We start from the raw sequence: 20,755 nt of genomic DNA, 5'->3' as shown, positions 1-20,755 counted from the left end.
AATGGAGAAGGTGGCCTGGTCTGATGAATCACAAGTTCAAGGTGTTGACTTGGCCTCCAAATTCCCCAGATCTCAATCCAATTGAGCATCTGTGGGATGTGCTGGACAAACAAGTCCGATTCATGGAGTCCCCACCTCACAACTTACAGGACTTAAAGGATCTGCTGCTAACGTCTTGGTGCCAGATACCACAGCACACCTTCAGAGGTCTAGTGGAGTCCATGCCTCGATGGGTCAGGGCTGTTTTGGTGGCAAAAGGGGGACCTACACAATATTAAGCAGGTGGTCATAATGTTATGGCTGATCGGTGTATATATATATATATATATATATATATATATATACACATACATACATACATACAGTATATATATATATTACATACACACACACACACACACACACACACAGCTTTGGAAAAAATTAAGAGACCACTGCAAAATTATCAGTTTCTCTGTTTTCACTATTTATAGGTATGTGTTTGGGTAAAATGAACATTTTTGATTTATTCTATAAATTACTGACAACATTCCTCCTAAAATGCAAATAAAAATATGAATGGAATGGAATGGCTGCCATACATGTAGAGATGCTGATTTAAGAAAAAATTGCAGTGGTCTCTTAATTTTTACCAGAGCTGTATGTATATGTGTATATATACACACACACACACACACACACACACATATATAAAAACTATATAAAATCTTCTTATTCTAGGTTGTTTTCATTTAACAGGTTGTGAAGACTGCAAAAACATTCAGTCAAGCAACACCAGTGCACAAGAGCAGGTGATGAATCATACTAAAAGCAAGGCCAATAACAATTAATACCCAGAATATTAAAAAAAAAAAAAAAAAAACATCTCCATACTTCAGATGTGTTTTGATATCAAGTCCCCATATGTTTTAAAATATAACCAAAGAAGGGGGAAAGAAGCATGAATTATTCATCGACTTTCCATTGCTCCTGTCACAAGTATTTTCTTTCTTTGCACCTTGAGCCCTTTATTATACACTTTAAAAGGTATCAAAAGAGGCCTTCTAAAAATAAAGCTCATACAGAACAGATAAAGAATAAACAAAATACTGTTCTTATGTATTTTTTACATTAATGTTTTAGTCAACTGGTTGAAAATTATCATCATGAAAATCGTTTTAGATCACAATCAAGAAACTGATGATATTTTCATATAAATGGAAGAAAAAAAACTATTTCGGCTTTAAAATTGGTTTCTGTTTCTTAAGACAGACTTTGGAAAACAGTCCACTCATGTATAACAGCAATTCATAAACAGGATCCAAGTTATTATTATTAATAATAACTTAATAAATAACTTAATCAAACATAATTAAAAGTCAAGTTAGTAGCTACTGAAACAGATGTCATTAGAAATAAAGATTTTACATGTTTGTCATGTTCATCAAATGGGTTTGCTACAGTGAGAAAACAATACTTACTCTGTGTATTAATCTTACACGAAGATAATTTCAAAATTATTTCATTTATCAAATATCAGGACACCTTAAACCTCATTAAGTAAAAAAGTGTGGTGGGCCTAGCACCCAAAAAAGTACATAAAAGGGTACTACCAAAAAAAATGCACCTAATCCAAATTACAGTATGTGTCATAGCTTTTGGCATCGATTCTGGCATAATACAACACAAAATAAGGGATGTCAAAACATTTCTTCAGAAACATCTAGATCCTCAGTCTCCAAGGTCAAATTATATCAGATGCATTAAAGTACTACAAATTAATCTCTTCACCTTTTCTTTCTACATCAGCATCTTAAACCTGGAGATTTAAGAGAGGGGCACGGGGGACTAAGCCATGAGCACTATAATTCAGCATGCCTTCTAAAAGGTTTTTAAATCAAACTCCAGAGATTGAATATGGATTATGATTCTAAATCTGTGAAACCTTATGGTCAGGACTGAAACTGTATATGTTTGTATGTCTGTGTATATATGTAAACCTGCAAATTTTAAGAGTTTGAAATACACAGATATTGTCATATAAATCTGAACTATATGGATAAAAAATAGACCATAACATGTTAGGTGCTATGTATTGCTGAGCTAAATCACCCCATAACACACACACACACACACTTTATGCGTAATAATAAGTAGCTATGTAAAATGTAATTTATAAAAGGCACCATAAAGGCAGTACAATTATTAAACTTGAAAATGACTTGCATGATACAGAATACATTAAGATACTAGTGCATTGAAATGATTTACCTTAATTCTAAAGACGTTGCGATATTGATTATGCTGAAACACAGGAGACTGAACTTATTTATTTCAAAAACATAATTTTTGGCCTAGCTTTTGGAGGGCAGGTCATAGTAGACAAAACACTTCATTATTTGTTTTGTTGAGGTCACCAAGAGCTCTCTGGCTAAGTAAGCAAAATAACTGCTCTCTGCTAATCCAAAAGCAGCTCAAATTAGAGGAAAACAAAACGTGGGAGAAAGGCAGACCCATGTGGGGATTGCAGTTAAATGTCAACTTAAAATGAGTTTGAAGGATTATAAAAAACATAAAAGACTGCTGTATTTTACATTTAAAGAGATAGATTTGTTTTAAATGGAAAAAGGGAAGTTAAATTACTTAATCATAATGCTCATCATAGCCATTTAAATTTTTGACATCTTTATTAACCTAAAAATGTCAAAAATCTTGTTATCTAAATCTAACTTCTAGCCTACTGACTACCATTCCTACATTTTAAAATGTATCATGCCACAGTATGTAAATTATATTATTAGGGTTTTGAATTAAGACTCAGTGGTCAGCTCGGGACAAAAGTCTATGATAAATGAGCACATACAGGCGTAATACTACAAACAGAGTTCATAACACAGAAGGAACCAGTCGCTTTGAGTCCATTAGGTTAATGATGCATAATAATATGGATTTAAAATGATAAATTACATCCTCACTTCTAAACACAATTTGCAGCAAATAATTTAGATTTATTTATTTTAGGGCCGAGAAAAAAAAAATTTTTTAACAAGCAATAATTTTGCTAAATACTCTCTAGATTTCCAGTGAAAAATATGTCAGGTTCAGCAATTGCAGGGCACCAAACAAAAACAGAAGCTCATCTAGAATACTGCATTTCAAACGTTTACAAAGCAAACACATCAGGTCATGGAAAATACTTTCTTCTTCTCTATTCCGTGACTCACAATGGTGTTACATGGTTTACAGAACTTAAAAAACAGAAAGTAATCCCAACCCTAGACATCTTTGAATAATTTCACTGCAAAGCCAGATGTGAGCATGAAATATTCCCCCAAACTTCAGAGATCTTAGCTAAATCAACACTTCACATTTGGAGTCACAAATGCAAAGACAAGTTATTTCTATTACTGTTATTATCAATCTTCTATATTTTTCCAAAAATTCTTATTATGTCTGGCTTCAGTCTTCATGGTAAAACCCTGAGGCAGTTTACAGCCTAGTTACCATGAGAAAGGCTGTGCAACTGTGACAAAATAAGGCCTTTAACTGCTGGTACTATGCAGCTGCAGCCATTTTCCTTAAAAAGCAGGCAGCTACAATAAGCCGAGGGAATCAAAATACAGGGTGATATTAAGCACTCTTGCTTTGTCATAGAAAAGCTGGGAACACCAAAGTCTTGCACTTACTGTCACCAAAAGGCTTAATGGATGTACCGGTAGAAATAGAAGGTCAGCTCAAGGGTATAATAAAGCTGGTGCTTTTCAGTTTTATTTTATTGTATTTCTACAATATATGGTATAACATTGTTTAGTAGAAAGCATACTCACAATGACATGGCTCAAAAAAGGCAAAGGGAATGAGGGTAGTGTTCCTTTAAGTTTTTTACAGGCAAGTTTTAAAACTTTCACTGGAACGTGCAGGTCACTTTGTAATGTTATAGTCCTCCTGAGAACATGCAAATCAATGTTAATGAAGTGGCAGCAACCACTGGTCCTTTTCATACTTACTGTGTAGGTGATCACTGCCAGCATCCCAATCAAGGTCAGGGAGCTAATGGAGAAAGACAGGGCAGCCAAGCCATCTGCAAAGCAACATGTAAAAAAAATGCATCTGAGAATTCGGTGCTCGAACTGCAATATGGTTAATATGGAGAACTCTCCCCTCAAAAGGGTTCTTACACTCCATGCTGGTGTGCCACTGAAATTCCAGAGCATTGCCAAATTGGGCAGCAAAAAAGGCCATAAAAGGTGAACATATATTGTTTCAAAATTAAGAACCCAAATGGAAAAAAGTGGAACAGAAAAGGTTTGTTGAGGTGGAATGCCTACATAACAGCCCTGAACTAATTGTATTCTCATTTTCTGTTAATTAAGTTTTAGTCATGAACAGCTGCATCATCTCAAAATAGTACTCTAACAATCTGCCCTTATAAATCAACCTGCTCATTTATTTCCACATTCAATTTGACCAACAATACCAATTGTGGATATGTAGAAACTGAAGTAATGCCTTTAAACATATAACAGAAAATATATCCATTAAGTTAGATGTATTTCATCCTGCTATAAGAGGCCCATTCTTTATTGCAGACTATAATTGAGGAAATTACAGACGTCAGAATCTTACATATATAAAAAAAAGCATTGTTTTACTGTCAACTGTCAGTAGTTTTCAACTGACAGGGAATCAAGGACACATCCCCTTCACTCACATCCATCTGTCACTCCATTTGCCACTGGTATAAAGCTGAAAGCAACCTGTAATCACCCTCACTGTTGTCATGAACCAGTACACTTAGAAGAGCATTGAAAAGGGCCGCCATGAGCTGGGATTACCCAGTGTGAGAACTCAATTGTCAGAGTTAAAAATGACATGGTATGTAATTATCTTCAATTTTTTTATGGGCATGCTTAAAACAAGTAGGCTAGATAAACATTTTGCAAGGCTAAACTGAACCAACTTCATTGAACAACAAGGTCTGTTAACAATCGCCTCATGGCCAAAAACTGCATATGGACAGGGATAAAGTGTAGATCAGTACAGAGAACAAGTTGATAGTTTTGGAGAGGAATATTGCACAAATGACCTTTGAAGGCCACACCTAAGACAAGAAGGACTGTTCAGACCCACATGCCAAGAATCTCGGTGCTCTAACTTTCATAATGAATTAAGTGCCTTGAAAGAACCTTACTCTGGCTGAGGTGAAAATGTGTGTTATTGAATGACATGTGTGGTAGGCAGTTGCTGAGCAGTGAAGTCCCTCCTTATCAAACTTCAAACAAAAAGAGGACCAACTTTGCTACCCTTTTGACTCTGTGTTTGAAGAGATTTTCCAGGGATTTAACAGATGCAATATTGTCTTATATTGGTAATGCCCTAGTTTCAGCAGTATGCATTTATCTTCACGGACACGGTTCCCTGCCAAGAACGTCCTTGTTTCCCCCATGTGTTCCCCTTAAGGCATGTGCAAACATGTTGTCAGTTGACTCAGATGTGTTCCTTAAGGAGTTCCTCTGGTCACTCAGTCGCCCACGGTACGAAGAGATATGGTCTCAGTGTGTTAAAGATATGCTATGACAAACTACAAACCCTTTGGCAAGGCCATGAACATAGAGTACTTCCTAAAGTTGCTACGAAATCACGCCATGCATGATTACTGAATTATCCGGGAGGAGGCCTATCTGGTAAAAGGTTTTACTAGGCCTACATCAAGTATGCCAGAACACAGACCTCAGTTACCTTTAATGGGTGAGCTCTAGAAGTGTATTTTAATCTAAAGAATCTCCACTAATTGGCATGAATGGTCTGATTTCAATATTCCTCAGAGATTTGTCCACTCAACATGTCAAATGTCAATGCAAGCAGAAGATGATACAGGAATTAAATTCACCTAATTAGGACCAACCAACCTTAAACTGTTAATAGGGAAGGCCTGGCATAGGTCCATTGTATACCATAATAATCCCAAGATCGCAAGGCAACTTCAGGTAAAAGTATAACAACCAAAGTAGTGTGGAGTAAATGGTATGCTCACTATTTCTGTCCCATGGTGAATATGATGTTTCTATTTTTAAATACTACATATTATTGAATATTTACAAGCTTAATAGCAAGCTCAAAAGCTTCTTTATTAATCAAACAATAACCATCTACAATTGGTAAGAGATTCAGGCACACAACAGTATATCTGGTGCTGCAAATGTTTTACTTCTGTCACAGTTTCACTTGCAATCGGTATTTGGTCTCATGGGTTGGAACAGCAATAAACAGTGAAAGGAAAAGTCTCTTCAACTGTACAAAGTAATTGGGTGAATTGTCATGGCAGCAGCAAAGAAAGTATTAGATCTGTTCGGGATTAGCAGCAAATGCGTTTACAATGGAGCATCAGTATTCAAAAGCTCTCTCCGTGAAAGCAGAGCCATGTCAAAGGTCAGAAACAAGATATTCAAAGCAGCCTCTAAAACTGCCTTTTCCTAAACTATGGAGAGAATCAACCGTGGAGTCAGAACGCCAGTTGGAAGGAGTCATTTTTAATTCAGTGAAGCTTCTTTAATCACCACAAACACAGAGGAAAGAAAAGAAGAAGAAAACATCCTGCCATATAGGAACATAAGCTAAACCTTAGATGTTCAATATATAGCCTAACTCTGAGGGGAGGTCTTCAGTTTGCCTGATTAAAAGCAAGACGCATGTCCATCTGGAGAGGAATAAATAAATAAATGAAATATCAATTTCCTCATCAGTGGCCAGACCATTCCCACTGCAGCTCAAAAGCGAGTGCAGGGCCTAGGGAAGCTGTACTCATCAGTACTAAGAGGACAGTGGCAGATGGGTTCACAACGTATGATTCTGCGATGCCAGTGCAGTGGAAGATCTGGCGATTGAGTTTCTGGAGTCGTGCCCAGATTGACATCCCGGTTATTCAGGCCCAATGTCTGACGGGGTGGAGAACATTGCTCCGAAACATCGCGAGAGACCGGAAGACTACGCTGGGTGTCCTGCCAGACCCAGACAACATTGCCCCCCACTAAAAGGACACATCGAAATTTTAAATGACATCACTAGCAGAGTTCAGCTCCCAGGGATCAAGAGAGACAACGGCTGATTGATAGTGTAAAGCAGAAGCCCGGTTAAGGACCGGATCCCAAAGGCACAAAGAGTTGTTTTGACACTGACAGCGCTAATGTGACGACACCATGAGAAAATTAAACAAAATAGAAGGCAGTTAAAATATGCAGCACAGCATCCTTTTCCTGAACTTGCATTTATAATGTAATCTCACAATAAAATGTTTGGGAATGATTTAAAAAAATTCTGAATTTTAAAAAACAGAATTTTCCTTTGCAGTTTCCAGAATATATTTTAGATGTATTTTCTTCAATTCTTGATTTTAAATGTGTTTCCATAGAATGCTATTCCAAAATATATAATATATGTATTGGTGTATATATACACAGACACATATTTTAATTTACTGTGCTATTTTTTGGGGGAAAAAACCTTCTGAAAATACTAACTTAAAGCCAGGGAGTGCACACAAACTACTTTGGTGACCATGCCTTTTCATCTACTATTAAAGAAATTACCATCTTTACAAAGCATTTCCTATCATTGTAAAGTCCGTTCTGAAGTGGCGTTGATGGATTGATAATCATGTTAATATGATCTACAGAAATAGCAAATCACACCAAACACATGCAACAAGAAAGATACACAAAATATGTAACAGTCAGATGACATCAAAATAGAGGGCAATCCATGACACTAATTTCATGGAGAAAGAAAATGGCAAATTAAATATTAAAACTGGATTTAAAAAAACTAAACAAGCAGTTATAGATTTACCTTAGCATTCTACACAACACCACTACTATGATAATTACAAAGCTCAAGGGGATGTCAATTAAAATCACAGCTATGGAGATGTATAATTAGAATAAGTTGTGTTTGGTATTACTTTGCTTTCCTAATTGATTGATATTTTTACCATATATACACAGTTATGGAATGCATAATGTATATCTCATTAAAAGTATCAAAATCAGTGTCAGATAAGTCTTGAATATGTTTAATATACTTACGACTGCTGCCAAGCTCCTCAAATAAGTACTGAACTTTTTCCCACTGTGTCGAGTTCTGATTAGCTGGTGCATCCAAAGGGACAAAAGCCCTACAACAGAGAACACAAGAGCACTTTTAATTGTGTAAAATGAACACTGGGAAAGCCATACAGAAAACACACAACGTACTTCTCTTTTTCAATCCATAACACAAGCAACTAAAAGACACATCTCACTAATGGAATACAGAATCATTCATGACAGGTTTGCAATTTAGCTAACATCTTCACTCAGTCATCAGTTTAAAACTATAGCATTAAAACGTATCCCAGAGGAGTCAAACGGACCTAAAATCAATGTAACACACTGATCCTTATTCATTATGTCACTTTTAAATACACAAAATCAATATTGCATGACACCTTTTTTTTTTTATATATATATATATCGATTGCAATACTTTGAAGCACATCAAAAATATACTAATACAATACAGTAACTTAAAGTACTTAAATGTACTATCACCACATGAGATTACTCTGTGTGTGTGTATATTATATAGGCTATCTTTATTTACCTTGTCCCATTTAATTTTTTTTTTAAGAAAATGGCCTTCAAAATTCTCCAGCATGAACACCTGTCTCTGGCTCAGCTGAGTTTCACCATCATGTAAATTGTGAGTAAGCTACAAGTCAAAGCGCTGCTGTCGTGGCTCTCGGCACCTGCTGTGCTCCATCCAGCGAAGTGAGAAAAGCCCCACAGAGGCAGTGACCATCTTTTCACCTCGCAAATTATAAATGATCTGACAAAATTGCATGGTTAAATTAACTACAATCCAGGGCCTTTTCCTACCCATAATAATAAAGATTTATTGGCCATTGGAGGCATCGGGGAATAACGATTTTCATAATGCATGCAAGACGTATGTTTGGAAAACCCAAACTAAACCCAGAGAAGATGCAAGAGTACAAGGACAGTGCAACATACTAATTATTTAGTATAAAAAAAATCTGCCAAAAAATGACAACATATTCATAAATTACTTTCAGATTTTAATTAAATGGATCAACAAGCGGCAATGTATTAACTTAAAATTGTCATCATAGTATCTATTAGATTGCCAATCTAAATGCCAATACAAGAACTTGAAGACAGTTAAAGAATTAAATTCTACAGCTTAGCACATAGTCTGATGTTAAAGAATATGAATGTAATCTATTTAAAGAAATACCAGAGCAACAGAATATGGTATCTATTGGTAATTACAGAACTAGGTTATTTATGTTAAGGTTTTTGCATTACACTGCAATAAAATGTGACAGCATCTGATTCCATTATTGAATATACACTAATCAGTAAATATTGCTGGTTTCCCTCTAAGAAATGTGTTAAGAGATTATAGAATTAGCAGGACTTTAGGAAAGCCATACAATGAAACTCAATACATGCTCTTCCTATCAATAAGACCATATGCTTGAGATAAACAAAAACAATAGCCTTTCCAGATCAACAGTTCTTGAGACTATAGTGTTTATTTCTGTTTTTTATTCCCCCTCCAGTCAAAATAACAGATATGATGTTGCAGCATTTCTAATTAGTTGATAAACATCATTCTCTGACAATGAACCACTAGAAAGGCCATTCAATAGGTAAAATAGAGATTAGATTGCTTCTGTCACAGTCAAGAACAACTTTTCAAACTTCAGCTAATGCAATCAGCCATATGGCTTGTTTTCCTGATTCAACTGAGTGTCTCAACAAGTGCTCCATTTAATGGTTCAGAGCACATTAAATTATATGACCTGAACTGCAAGCATGTTACTGTCGGTATTGTACAAAGAAATCCATTATGTTTATACCAAGTAAATACTGTTGAACACAAACACTGTAAACCAGAGGTTAAACAGAATGCAGTTGGGAAAGGTCAGATCATATTAATCTAAGGACCTGGCCATGTATCACTATAGATTTTAACATCATGTTGTCTTTAAAGGACTAAATCATAGAGTCCTGTCATGACACAGCACAATCTGCTTGGTATGAACAATTATAAAAGGCCTGCAGCTTATACTCCAGTTTTCTGTGGCCTATTTTTAATCCATAGGAGGCATGGATCCATGATAGTTAAGCAATGCACAAATGGGGAGAATTTCTTACTGTTGCCGTGAAAAAGGGCTTTTGTTGAATTAAATTAAGGATCAGTGAAGCATCACAGGACATTTATCAGCATCTGGAGTTGATCGGAGGCTGTGGCGCAAGCAGGGGCAGCATATAAACTCGATGAAGACTCATAAGGGAAAGCTAAATATCTTTCAGTCTATTATGAAGGTGATATAGGAATTACAGAATAGTCATTCTAAAAGGAAGAGTTTCCATGCAAAAATAAATAAACAAGAAAACATTATAAAGCCTTAACATGCAGTGGCAGAGTCTCCCATAGCTTTGCAATCCACTAGTACTAAGAACAGGATCTATAAATAATTCCAATAATAAATAATACAATGTTTGTTTAATTATAAAGTTACATAAAGTTAAAGGTTATTAGAAGTATCTGGTGATGAATGAAAATCAGAAAAGCACAAGTATAGAATTGGAATTAAATTGAACAAAACCCTACACTAATTCATTTTTGGCTTCCTCATGTGTGGACCACTGATGACTTTGTACGAAAACTACAGGACCTCTGTTAATTAACATTTTATTCTATGATTTATGGATGAACAGGTTGGTGTTATTGAAAGCGTTGACTTCCTTGAAGATTCTGCCCATTAATTGATCAAAACAACACATTCAGTCCCAAAGCAAGTGAGGTCTTCAGTCCAAACACTTACCCTATTAGGAGGAGTGCAGCACAGACAATAATAAATCCAACTGTGTACTTCAGTGCATTTTTCACTTGCTGTAATGAAAGAAATTAAACTGTAGTTAAATTGGACTTTAATAAAATAAAGTTAATCAAGATGATTAATGTTATATTCCAGGGCTTAGCAAGGACAATAGGAAACTGAAAATTTCTGCAACTGTCAATGGAACCTGACTGTAAGACTTTCAGTTTTGGGAATTAATTCAGGAATATAACAAAAAATGAGCCTTCATCTATTTTAAGGCTTCTCAGCACTCAGAGAAACTGCTTCTGTCAGCTCAAAAGCAACACACAGTAAGTTAAAGCTCTCAAAAGTGTCTGCGTTGTCTGTAGAGCCCAGTATGACAGGACTTAACCACTTTATGTTCACAACTTGTATTAAAAGTAATTAAAATTAAAAAGAAAGTGATAACATACCACTTTATACATACATACAGTCAAAATGATAAAGCTAGATTGCAGAAAATGTAGCTAAAATTTATCTTGAAACAAATGCATATTACTTGATTAATTTAAGTCCTTTGTTTGAATTTGATATTTTCTCCTGGTTATATATAGTATGAAAAGCAGAGACAGGTTTCAAGAGGTCCCTTTATATATGTATGACTACCGAAATACATTTAAAATACTGCTGTAAGAAAACACACAATAGTATGAATATGCCAAGCTATGCTTTGCTATCAAAACAAACATATAACCCTGATTGTCAGAAATGTGAAGCTAAATATTCATACATAACCATCTGCAGATATCTTTCACCGACTCTCACAAAGGCAAAGAAAGCTCTTCTTATAGTTTTAATATTCATGACAATGTTTTTTCTTGGAGAAAATTGTTTCCACTTTTTAATACAGAGATTATAAAATAGATTAAATGAATACAGGGTTACATGCAAACTATAAATTAAAATGTTTGTTTACTCTGTGTTCAGGGGTGCTTATTAAAATTTTATTCATACCTTTTATGCAAGGTTAAATCACCACACAGCTTGGCTATTTAACTGGGTTTAGCAGATTATGCAAAACAGGCTTCTGTCTGGAACAAGGGAAGATTCATACTGTGCTGGACTGTACTGGTAATTTATCAATGTAGACTCTTCTGTTTTCGTGTGAAGGTTGCCCCACCTTATATACACAACTGAACATATTTCCATGGCAGGATACTACACCTCTCATTATTAGTAACAGATGTATCTGCCAACGTGTTCCACAGGTTACAGGAAGTGAACGCGCACAGCTGTGTGTCATTGTGTGTACTTAATAGAAACAAAGACAATGGGACCTTCAGACAGGTGTCGAGTCAGAGGCATTCACAAACAACAGCCTGCTCCCGCTGATACCACTGCGGCAGTCTGAGCCGATCATCAATAATGGGCTGCAATGCTGATTAAAGTGATTAAGGGCCTCTGACATCCCAGGTTTCTCTCCAAAGGACTCACCGAGCATTTGTTGACGTTGTCATCGTCCTTTTCTTCATAGTAGAAGTAAACAAAGGGGATCCACAAGAAGACACAGAACAAGATGATAGAGTACAAGGCTGGAAGGCAATGGGAAAAAAAAGCCGTAATGAAGCGCCTGTGATCTCAACATGAACCTTTTTCTCGCCTTATAAAAAAAAAAAAAAAAAGAACATTAACCTTTTAAAAAGTCCCAAGGAATCAATTTTGTGTGCGAGTGACTTCTGTGACCTTGAGGACAGTCTTTTTTTTGTTTTGTTTTTTCCATTTGATGTTGAGCTCAAGGAAGGATTTAGAGGAAGTAACAAAAAAACAAAAAACGACCTCCTAAAATATCATAAAGGAACAGGTTCAAAAACATTGTCTAATTAATAAATGGTGAGATCAGTTTGACATTTGCACTGACATTACACAATACTTGTTTAATTCCATTATTTGACAATGCTTTGCAAAACTCAGATGAAAACAAAGACATTCTGCAAAGAGAGCGTTGTTACTTAATTCACATAACAAAAGATCGATCACAGCTATGATCTCTTTACAGGAGACTTCAATCACCTAGATACTGACCAGGCAATCAAAGAAAAAATAAAATAAAAAATAAACAAGATTTTTTTTTTTTTCCCCAGGAGGATGTGCTAGATTGGTTTCTTACATGTTTTTTCAGAGCAGGCGAGAAGTCAGGAAGTATTTTAACCTTGTCTTAAGAAATGTGTGGGGGGAACATTGTAAGTTTGAAATACAAGTAGTACGTGTAAAGTGAACTATTCCAAACAATGTTAAAAATGAATAAATAAATAAATAAATAATGCAGACACTTGTTATAAGATCTCGGACTACAAAATAGGTGTTTTAGTAGGAGTGAAAATGGTTTTAAAGTTATAACTGTGAAGACCTACATTAAACAATTACTAATGAATGTCTTGATAAAAAAAAAAAAAAAAAAAGTGGTTGGTTTAGGGACTTGTAACCCTGTGACTTGACCTGTAAAAAAACATAAAATAGAAACAAGTGCAAAATAACTAGTCCGAAACAGCACTAAAGAACTATACAAAATACAGATTAGTGTGTAATAAGTAATAAGCATACTTATATTGTCACTTGCATGCAAGAGAAATGTCATTGATGTGTGACACACTTCTTACTTCAGGAATTGCTGATTGTTTATGTTTATGAAGCCAACAGGCTGCATATAATTGAACAAATAATGGAGGATTGCTTAAAACAAGAACTGATATAGGTGACTGCACATATTTGATACAACTTTTCTATTTTACTTTCTAAACCACTTTATTTTATGTATATATATTTAAATAAAGTATCCAAGGTATAATTTGGTTTAGGACTAAGGTCTGCTGCACAGGATGTAGCTTTTGAAAAGCACAGCAGCACACAATAGAATGTAATGAAAACAGCTACCGAAAGCCTCCTGCTAACCTTGGAGCAAAACAACAACAAAAACATTACTACAGATGTTTAGTACCTATCTTTTTTATTGCTTTGTTTATTCCATGAAAGAAATCCTGTTACTTCTATTTCATTGCTCCCCTTGATCAAAGCAGGTCATAATACTTAAATTATATATTATTCTTTATATATAAAGAAAAAAGTGTGTGTGTGTGTGTGTGTGTGTGTGTGTGTATATATATATATAGCCTAACTTATACACACACAAACTTGTATTCATACATTCACTCATTCAGATTGATTTTTCAATCTGACCTGAACCCTGCTTTTTAATGGTAAAGCAGTAAAGTGAATAAAAGACTACAATTTCTGAATGTTTCCTTTCATTTGTTCTATGGGTACTTTTATTACAGTATGGCAGAAATGAATGGGTTGAGAGACAAAAAACGAGTGAGTACCACACTCAACACACCGTAACTCAAAATATAAATATTGTTTAGTTAACAACTCAATTGTATCACCCATGTACTCTCCTTTGATGTAGTGATATTGAGTAGCAAACACACATACAGTTCCATAGAGAAAAGGTCAAAACAAGACGTTAGTTGGAAAGTAATATCAAGAACCTTATATGGTAATAATAAAGTGTATTTTAAACTTATCATGTATCCACTGCAGCCGTAAAAATGTAAATGGAATAACAGAAATCAGGCTTAAAAGATCACTTTTGTCACCAACTTGTTACCTTACCGTGCTGTTCATAGCACTACAATTTTATGGAACTTCGATGAAATCATAAGAAAAAATCTTTTGAGAAGAGACTCTTAACACAGAGGCTTCATTTTCTAAAGAAGAGCTATTGATGTTGGTATAAACCACCTCAATCTCCCCAAATAACTTACAATTTTAAGAAAATAAAATGTCTCAATGCCATGGCTAGCCATTGATTTGGCACAGAGCTTCTTGGAAATGATACAGACTCATTAACACAGTTCATACATAGGGCTAAACAAAGTATGCAATTAGATAACTGCCAAGAATGAGTTATACTGAATCAATAATGCTATAAATACGAAATACTTTTCATACTCAGAATCTGCTAATTAATTATTTCTTTAAAAAGTATGTGAAAAAATGAATGCAAACTGAAACAGAAAGCAATTACATTTTACCACTCTGGAAACTTATCAGGTACAACCACTAATTTACTGTACCTAATCCAATTATTATTGTCAAACTTTTTTTTTTTTTTACTTAATTAACTCAAACTGTCACTCTATATGCTTTTGAAACATGTGCTGCCTTTCTACAATATCAAAAGTATACATTTTAAGCTTTCTTTCACTGTTGTATTTTCCAGATTCTATAAACTTGAAATATGGATAGGAACTTATTTTTCACATGCATTCTAAGTGGTCCTATAACGTGTGTTTGTGTGTGTGTGTCTACATGGTTATCTTGCTTTTCAGCTTTATAGTGCATCAGCAGTTCTTCCCAAATTTTCATCAAGGGAGCATGCATTTGAAATATATTATTGTACACTTAAAAATGGGGATCTGTGTAATTAAAATCAAACAAGTGAAATATGTATGTAAAAAACAAAACACTACTTTTCAGTATTTCGGAAGCCCCATGAATGATTAAACAAATTCCTTCAAACAAAATCTCGCACGAGCACTCAAAAAAGGGGGTTGACTCCATCGACTGTAACAGCTTTAATGCTCAGTTCTTCCCATCTGTCTTTGCAGTAAGCCATCAAGGCAACCCATACGTTTAAATAAACTGACGTTCATCGCTCTGCTGAGACACACGTTTAATGCTGCTTACAACCTTTCCAATCCCGGCTGACTCGTGGAGGGAAACAAATGAGAGACTGAAACCTACACAGTACACCACTAGCATATGGCTTAGGGTAAACCAAAGGATAATATTAATCATAAAACCATGAATATTAACACACTTAGGGAGTAGTCCAGAGTGCATTACACCAGATCATCCATTACTCCATAACCAGATCTAATACCAAGAAAGGAATTTTTGACCGTGGATAAAGTTTAGCAAATTAATACCCCAGACATTTGTTGTAAGAATGAGAAAATAAAATAATAAAACACTCATCTATATTCTTAACAAATATCTAGATTTACATTCACTGTGGCACCGCACACTCCCCTACAAAAGCCTTTTATGTGGGCTGTATTTCATCCTAGCAGACAAGCCGATGCAGATAAACAACAACAACACTAAAGCAATAAAAAAAAAAAAAGACAACCATTAATATAATTGTCAATTTCAGCTGATTTCCCTGCATTATCATGACTATTACACATTTGGGGTAGTTAATAATACAGTATCTCTTTAAGAATATTCTAAATGACAGGAAGGCCAAAGTTACAAACACTTTCTACAAATGCATTGATATGCGGCACACAGCTAACCAACGGAGGAATTTTAAAATGCTGGCAAGATATGAGGAAGCCATATGACATGTTAGTTTTAAGCTTCAGGGATTTTATTTTCCAGCGCCCACTTTGACGCCCACTTAAACAAATTATCTGCCACAGCTTGCTTGAAAACACAGAAGAAGTACTAGTCTCATGTTTCACAAAAGTCAAAAGGAATACACAGTAGGATGGCAGCTGCAGGTACCCTTGAATATTTTAAACCTGCCGCCTACTGGTTTGCCCTAAATTGGTGAGGGACAAACAACCACTATAAGAGCTCTATACCTCAAGGTTGAAAGTGATGAGAAATAAAGAGCAGAGGCCTACTACGAACAGAGGAACTGTCACAAGGGCTGAATCACGAGGAAGGCTGCTTTCCATTTTATTATATTTATCTAAAAATGAAATGTCAGGAGCTCAGGAATTAAATTATATGACAAAGACCTTGCAGATTGGAGAAATTCAAAGCTCCTGTGCCTTTCTCCGCTCCTGTAAGTTTTCTTTCATTTAGTGTAAACCGCAAAGAATCCACTGGGCGATGTCTTGGGAGGGGGAAGGCCTGATGAGATATGAATTTCACAGACTGGAAAGTTCCCATAAGTCAACGCTTGGTTTAATGAAGAAGAAAATGTTAAAATTGATTCCATTGTAACTCGTAATTCTCCTACTCTTCAAGGAATAAACATAAGCAACAAATAACTCAAGGTAGAGAACAGGTAACAAAACAAATAAACACTGATGTTCAATTGTTTAAAATATAGGCCTACTTCTTAAACAACCGATACCGAATTATTAGGGGAACTCCGATTCATGATAACTGACAGCAAACGATTAGCTAAAGTAACAATTTTGCACCTGTTTTGAGGATTAATAGGCTATAAACACTTGCAAGGCTGTTTGAAGAAATCTCAATTAAAAAAATAAGATTGAAGTGAGTGCAAAATATTTAAGAAGCATTGCTCATCCAAAATGTGAGTTGACCCAGGCGAGTGTTTAAGTGCTACCCCCTGCCTTCCCTTCCCCGCTGTGAAACACAGGATACGATTCAAAAGCACACATCCATCGCTTTATCATTGGCATTAATGCAAATCTTTTGTGGATTTGATAACTTACAGGCAAATACAAATCAATAACTGCTTTATGTTCAAAAACAGTGACTTTTTCTTCATTGTCACCATATGCATGATTTAATGAAGAAAATTCAGAGATCTGTACCTCTGGCCCAGGTCGTGCTCATGTTTATGTTTATACAAAATTCTTAAAACCTTTACATACACAGAATATATAATGTATTTGTTATGTTGTCCTTTTCATAGAAACAATCTAGGAGAATTCCAATTGATTGTCACAAACGTAAATTAGTTGAGTCTACCAAATTGGTCTATTAACCTTTTCCCCTGTGCAATGTGAGCTGGATTAGAAATCAAAGGAAGATAATTTACCATTGTACTGAATTCTCACAAACTGACCTCGGGTCACACGGTCCAAAGGAAGTGTACGGTAGGAATACAGATACAAGAAGCTGCAACATACACTAAGGTTTTTTTTTTTTCTATTAGTATAGTAACACAAACTTCAGAGCACAAATCAATTTAATATAAGAGCCAAAACAGTGCAGAATCTGCTTCTTTCAGTCCAAAAAAAAGTATTGCTTATTTTTGATAGTTAGAATTAACCTGTAAACAAGTCATGACTGTTTACAATTATTTACTTTATAAAAAACCAAGTAATATTCAGATACACAAATGGAAGAATACAGACTTTTGTGTGCTCAAACAAACTTGAGCAAAAATACAATTACCAACTATGTTTCAGTACACTTAAATGCTAGTGGTGCAAGTTTCATAGAATGTATATGTTCGTAATGAATAATTTTGTTAGGTTTAACCAGCATGAAAACACAGCTCAGATTGACTACTGTAGATCTGTTACAGCAGATCCTTGACCAAACCATTTTCAGACAGGGAGGAAGGGGAATGATTGATATATTTCACAAAAATAAAGATTTTTGCAACTAAACTGAATGCGTTAATACATCATGTGAAGGGGTGTCTCTTATTATATTAAAGATTTAATTTTGAGCAGTTTGTGTGGCCAGAAACCACACTACATGATAAAAAAAAAAAAGACATTTCACACAATTTATTAACGTACAAAATATAAGTACGATACAGTATAAAACAGATTACTGTGAAACATGGATTTCTGAATGATAAAGCTGGGCGAGCGCTGTCATTATATAGAGTTCATAATTAGCACTTCACATATACTTGAATTCAAGTGCAATTAATTTGGACTGCTGATGAAAGTATTGTTCCTCATTTGTTGTTTCCTACATGCAATTACATTTAATTTACTCACCTTGCTAAATTTAACAATGCTGCTGTAATTGTCATCAAGCTAAATTATCCTGATGCACAATTGATCACATACGTTTATGAAACTATGAGAAAAAACAATAAAGGTGTAATTGAACTCTAATGGCTTGAATTAATTACCATCCATAATTACAATTGCATAGGTGTGCAAAGGTTCAACTACAATTACATTGTAACTAATTAATAAAGAAAAAACGAAACATTGCAATGAACCAAGGTCTGAAAAAACAAAACAACAACCAAGAAAACCTAAAACTAACATTGTACACAACCTTCAATTAAATATTTAACCAGTATTTAAAACAACAAATGTATTACCGGTAGCTGAAAATTTTGTTTTCGTTTCATTTTGAAGCAGAAATAAGCCAATCAACAACCGCCATACAGTACAATCAATGTCCGTATTTCCCCTACCATTATACTGAGGGGGCCGCTATCTCACAGAGACGCACGCATGCACGCACATGCACACCCATCACCAATTCAGTAACTGACCATACTGGCTATGCAAATTTCTAGGGGAAACACTAAATGTATAGTGATGTCATTTGAGAAAAAAGCAAATATATTCTCACTACATTTGAACATGAAGCTGGCCGCACAGCAGTGAACCCTGAAGGCTGTGTTACTTTACATTTTCTGTAATTGATTTTAACAGTTCACACATCACAAAGAAAATGTACTTTGCTATATTTATAATATATATTACACATTGCTTTATTTAGTATTTCTTATTTAATAACCCCATTGTAATTGAATGGAGAAAAAAATAAGATTGTGAAATATGCATGCCTAAAGCTATATTTGTTAATAGTCTCCTGTTATTTAAAAATCCAATGCTCTCACTGTGGGTTGCTTTTGAATTGTTGAGACAAGTGCACAGTAAAGGAAAAAAAGCTGAACATTAAAATTGTGGAAAAAAGATTTTGTTTAAATTGGATGAAGTAGCAAAAAATAACAGACCATAATTTTAGAATTATTTTTAAGCTCTCATATACTGAAGACCTCTCTAATAGAACAAAAAGCACTATCTGAGCACAACATCTGAACAATAACAAATTCATATATACAGTACATTTAATTTTCCTAAAAGTATGTGTCTTAAAAATCCCAGGGAAATACAGATTCGTACACAGAACCTTGGCTGTGTACATTTACATTACTTCTGCCATTAATAAACTGTCCTCCTCCTCCTTCATCCAATCTCAGATTCTGATATATTCTCAGTAAGTGGACATAGCATTAGCCAATCAACACCATTATTGAAATACAGAAACATATAATCTAAAGAGGCAGATTGTATTATTAACTACTGAACTACTGTTTGCAAACAAGAACTTTATTAACCAAATGTAGATTAATTATAAAAATGAGCAGGGTACCAACAGTGTTCAAGGTGATAAGAAGCTTTTCTTGCTCTCCGTTTGCTTTGTTTATTTTAACACATATTGCATTTAAATCCCCTTACCAAATACCATAAATAACACTAATGATTTATTTACAGGGATTAAAGGAATTTAGCCCTGTTGCTAGAAGGGTCTTAAAATGAAAGCCTGATAATTGTAATCTTTAGCTAAAAAATACATCATCTTAGATCATTTGTAAGTTATGTATTACGTTTGTATAAGCCTTGGTCCTTTAGATACCACCTGATAACTAACAGAAGGACCTTCTGCAATGATGGAAATTAATATTGGCTTTATTTTTCAACAAGTAGAGAATAGGTCAAATACAGACATACATTTAAACTATTGATATAAAAAGCAAAATACCAAAAGAGGATTGTATAGTTTTAGATGTGAAAAAAAAGTTATATAATCTTACATAATAGCTCATGTAGCACTGTATGTCTCCTGTCAGATTTGTTTTGAAGGAACACCACTAACTATATATAGATTATGTGGCTTCAGTCAGAAGTATAGCAATGCACTTTGAGAGCACAATCATAATGCATTAAGGAACCTTTAAAATGTTATGCTGCCAGTATTCAACAAGCAAGCGCGTGAGGATGTTGATTCCACCTTAAAATGAATCCAGGTTTCAAGGTTAGACCTCAAATACAAGACATACTGTAGCCTTTTACCAGTTCAAAGAACTTGGCTTCCACCTACTGGTAAGCAATAAAACCACAGCGCTATTGAGATTCAAATTAAAACAACAACAATAGT

The 20,755-nt window shown here is 34.8% G+C and overlaps 1 protein-coding gene across 1 annotated transcript in view; it reads right to left on the bottom strand.

Annotated features, from left to right (window-relative positions):
• lmbrd1 (LMBR1 domain containing 1) overlaps positions 1-20,755 on the bottom strand; it is a 59,864-nt gene that overhangs the window by 33,323 nt on the left and 5,786 nt on the right. The window contains exons 4-7 of the mRNA XM_066696843.1: positions 12,341-12,438; positions 10,871-10,938; positions 8,061-8,149; positions 3,987-4,060 (exon numbers count right to left, since the gene is read on the bottom strand). Coding sequence (XP_066552940.1) covers positions 3,987-4,060; positions 8,061-8,149; positions 10,871-10,938; positions 12,341-12,438 — 329 coding nt within the window. The remainder of the gene's footprint in view (positions 1-3,986; positions 4,061-8,060; positions 8,150-10,870; positions 10,939-12,340; positions 12,439-20,755) is intronic.

Source organism: Amia ocellicauda, chromosome 23, assembly GCF_036373705.1.
Source record: "Amia ocellicauda isolate fAmiCal2 chromosome 23, fAmiCal2.hap1, whole genome shotgun sequence".
NCBI classification, from domain to species: domain Eukaryota; kingdom Metazoa; phylum Chordata; class Actinopteri; order Amiiformes; family Amiidae; genus Amia; species Amia ocellicauda.
Note: the sequence above shows the minus strand (reverse complement) of the source record. Positions and strands in the feature narration are given on the sequence as shown.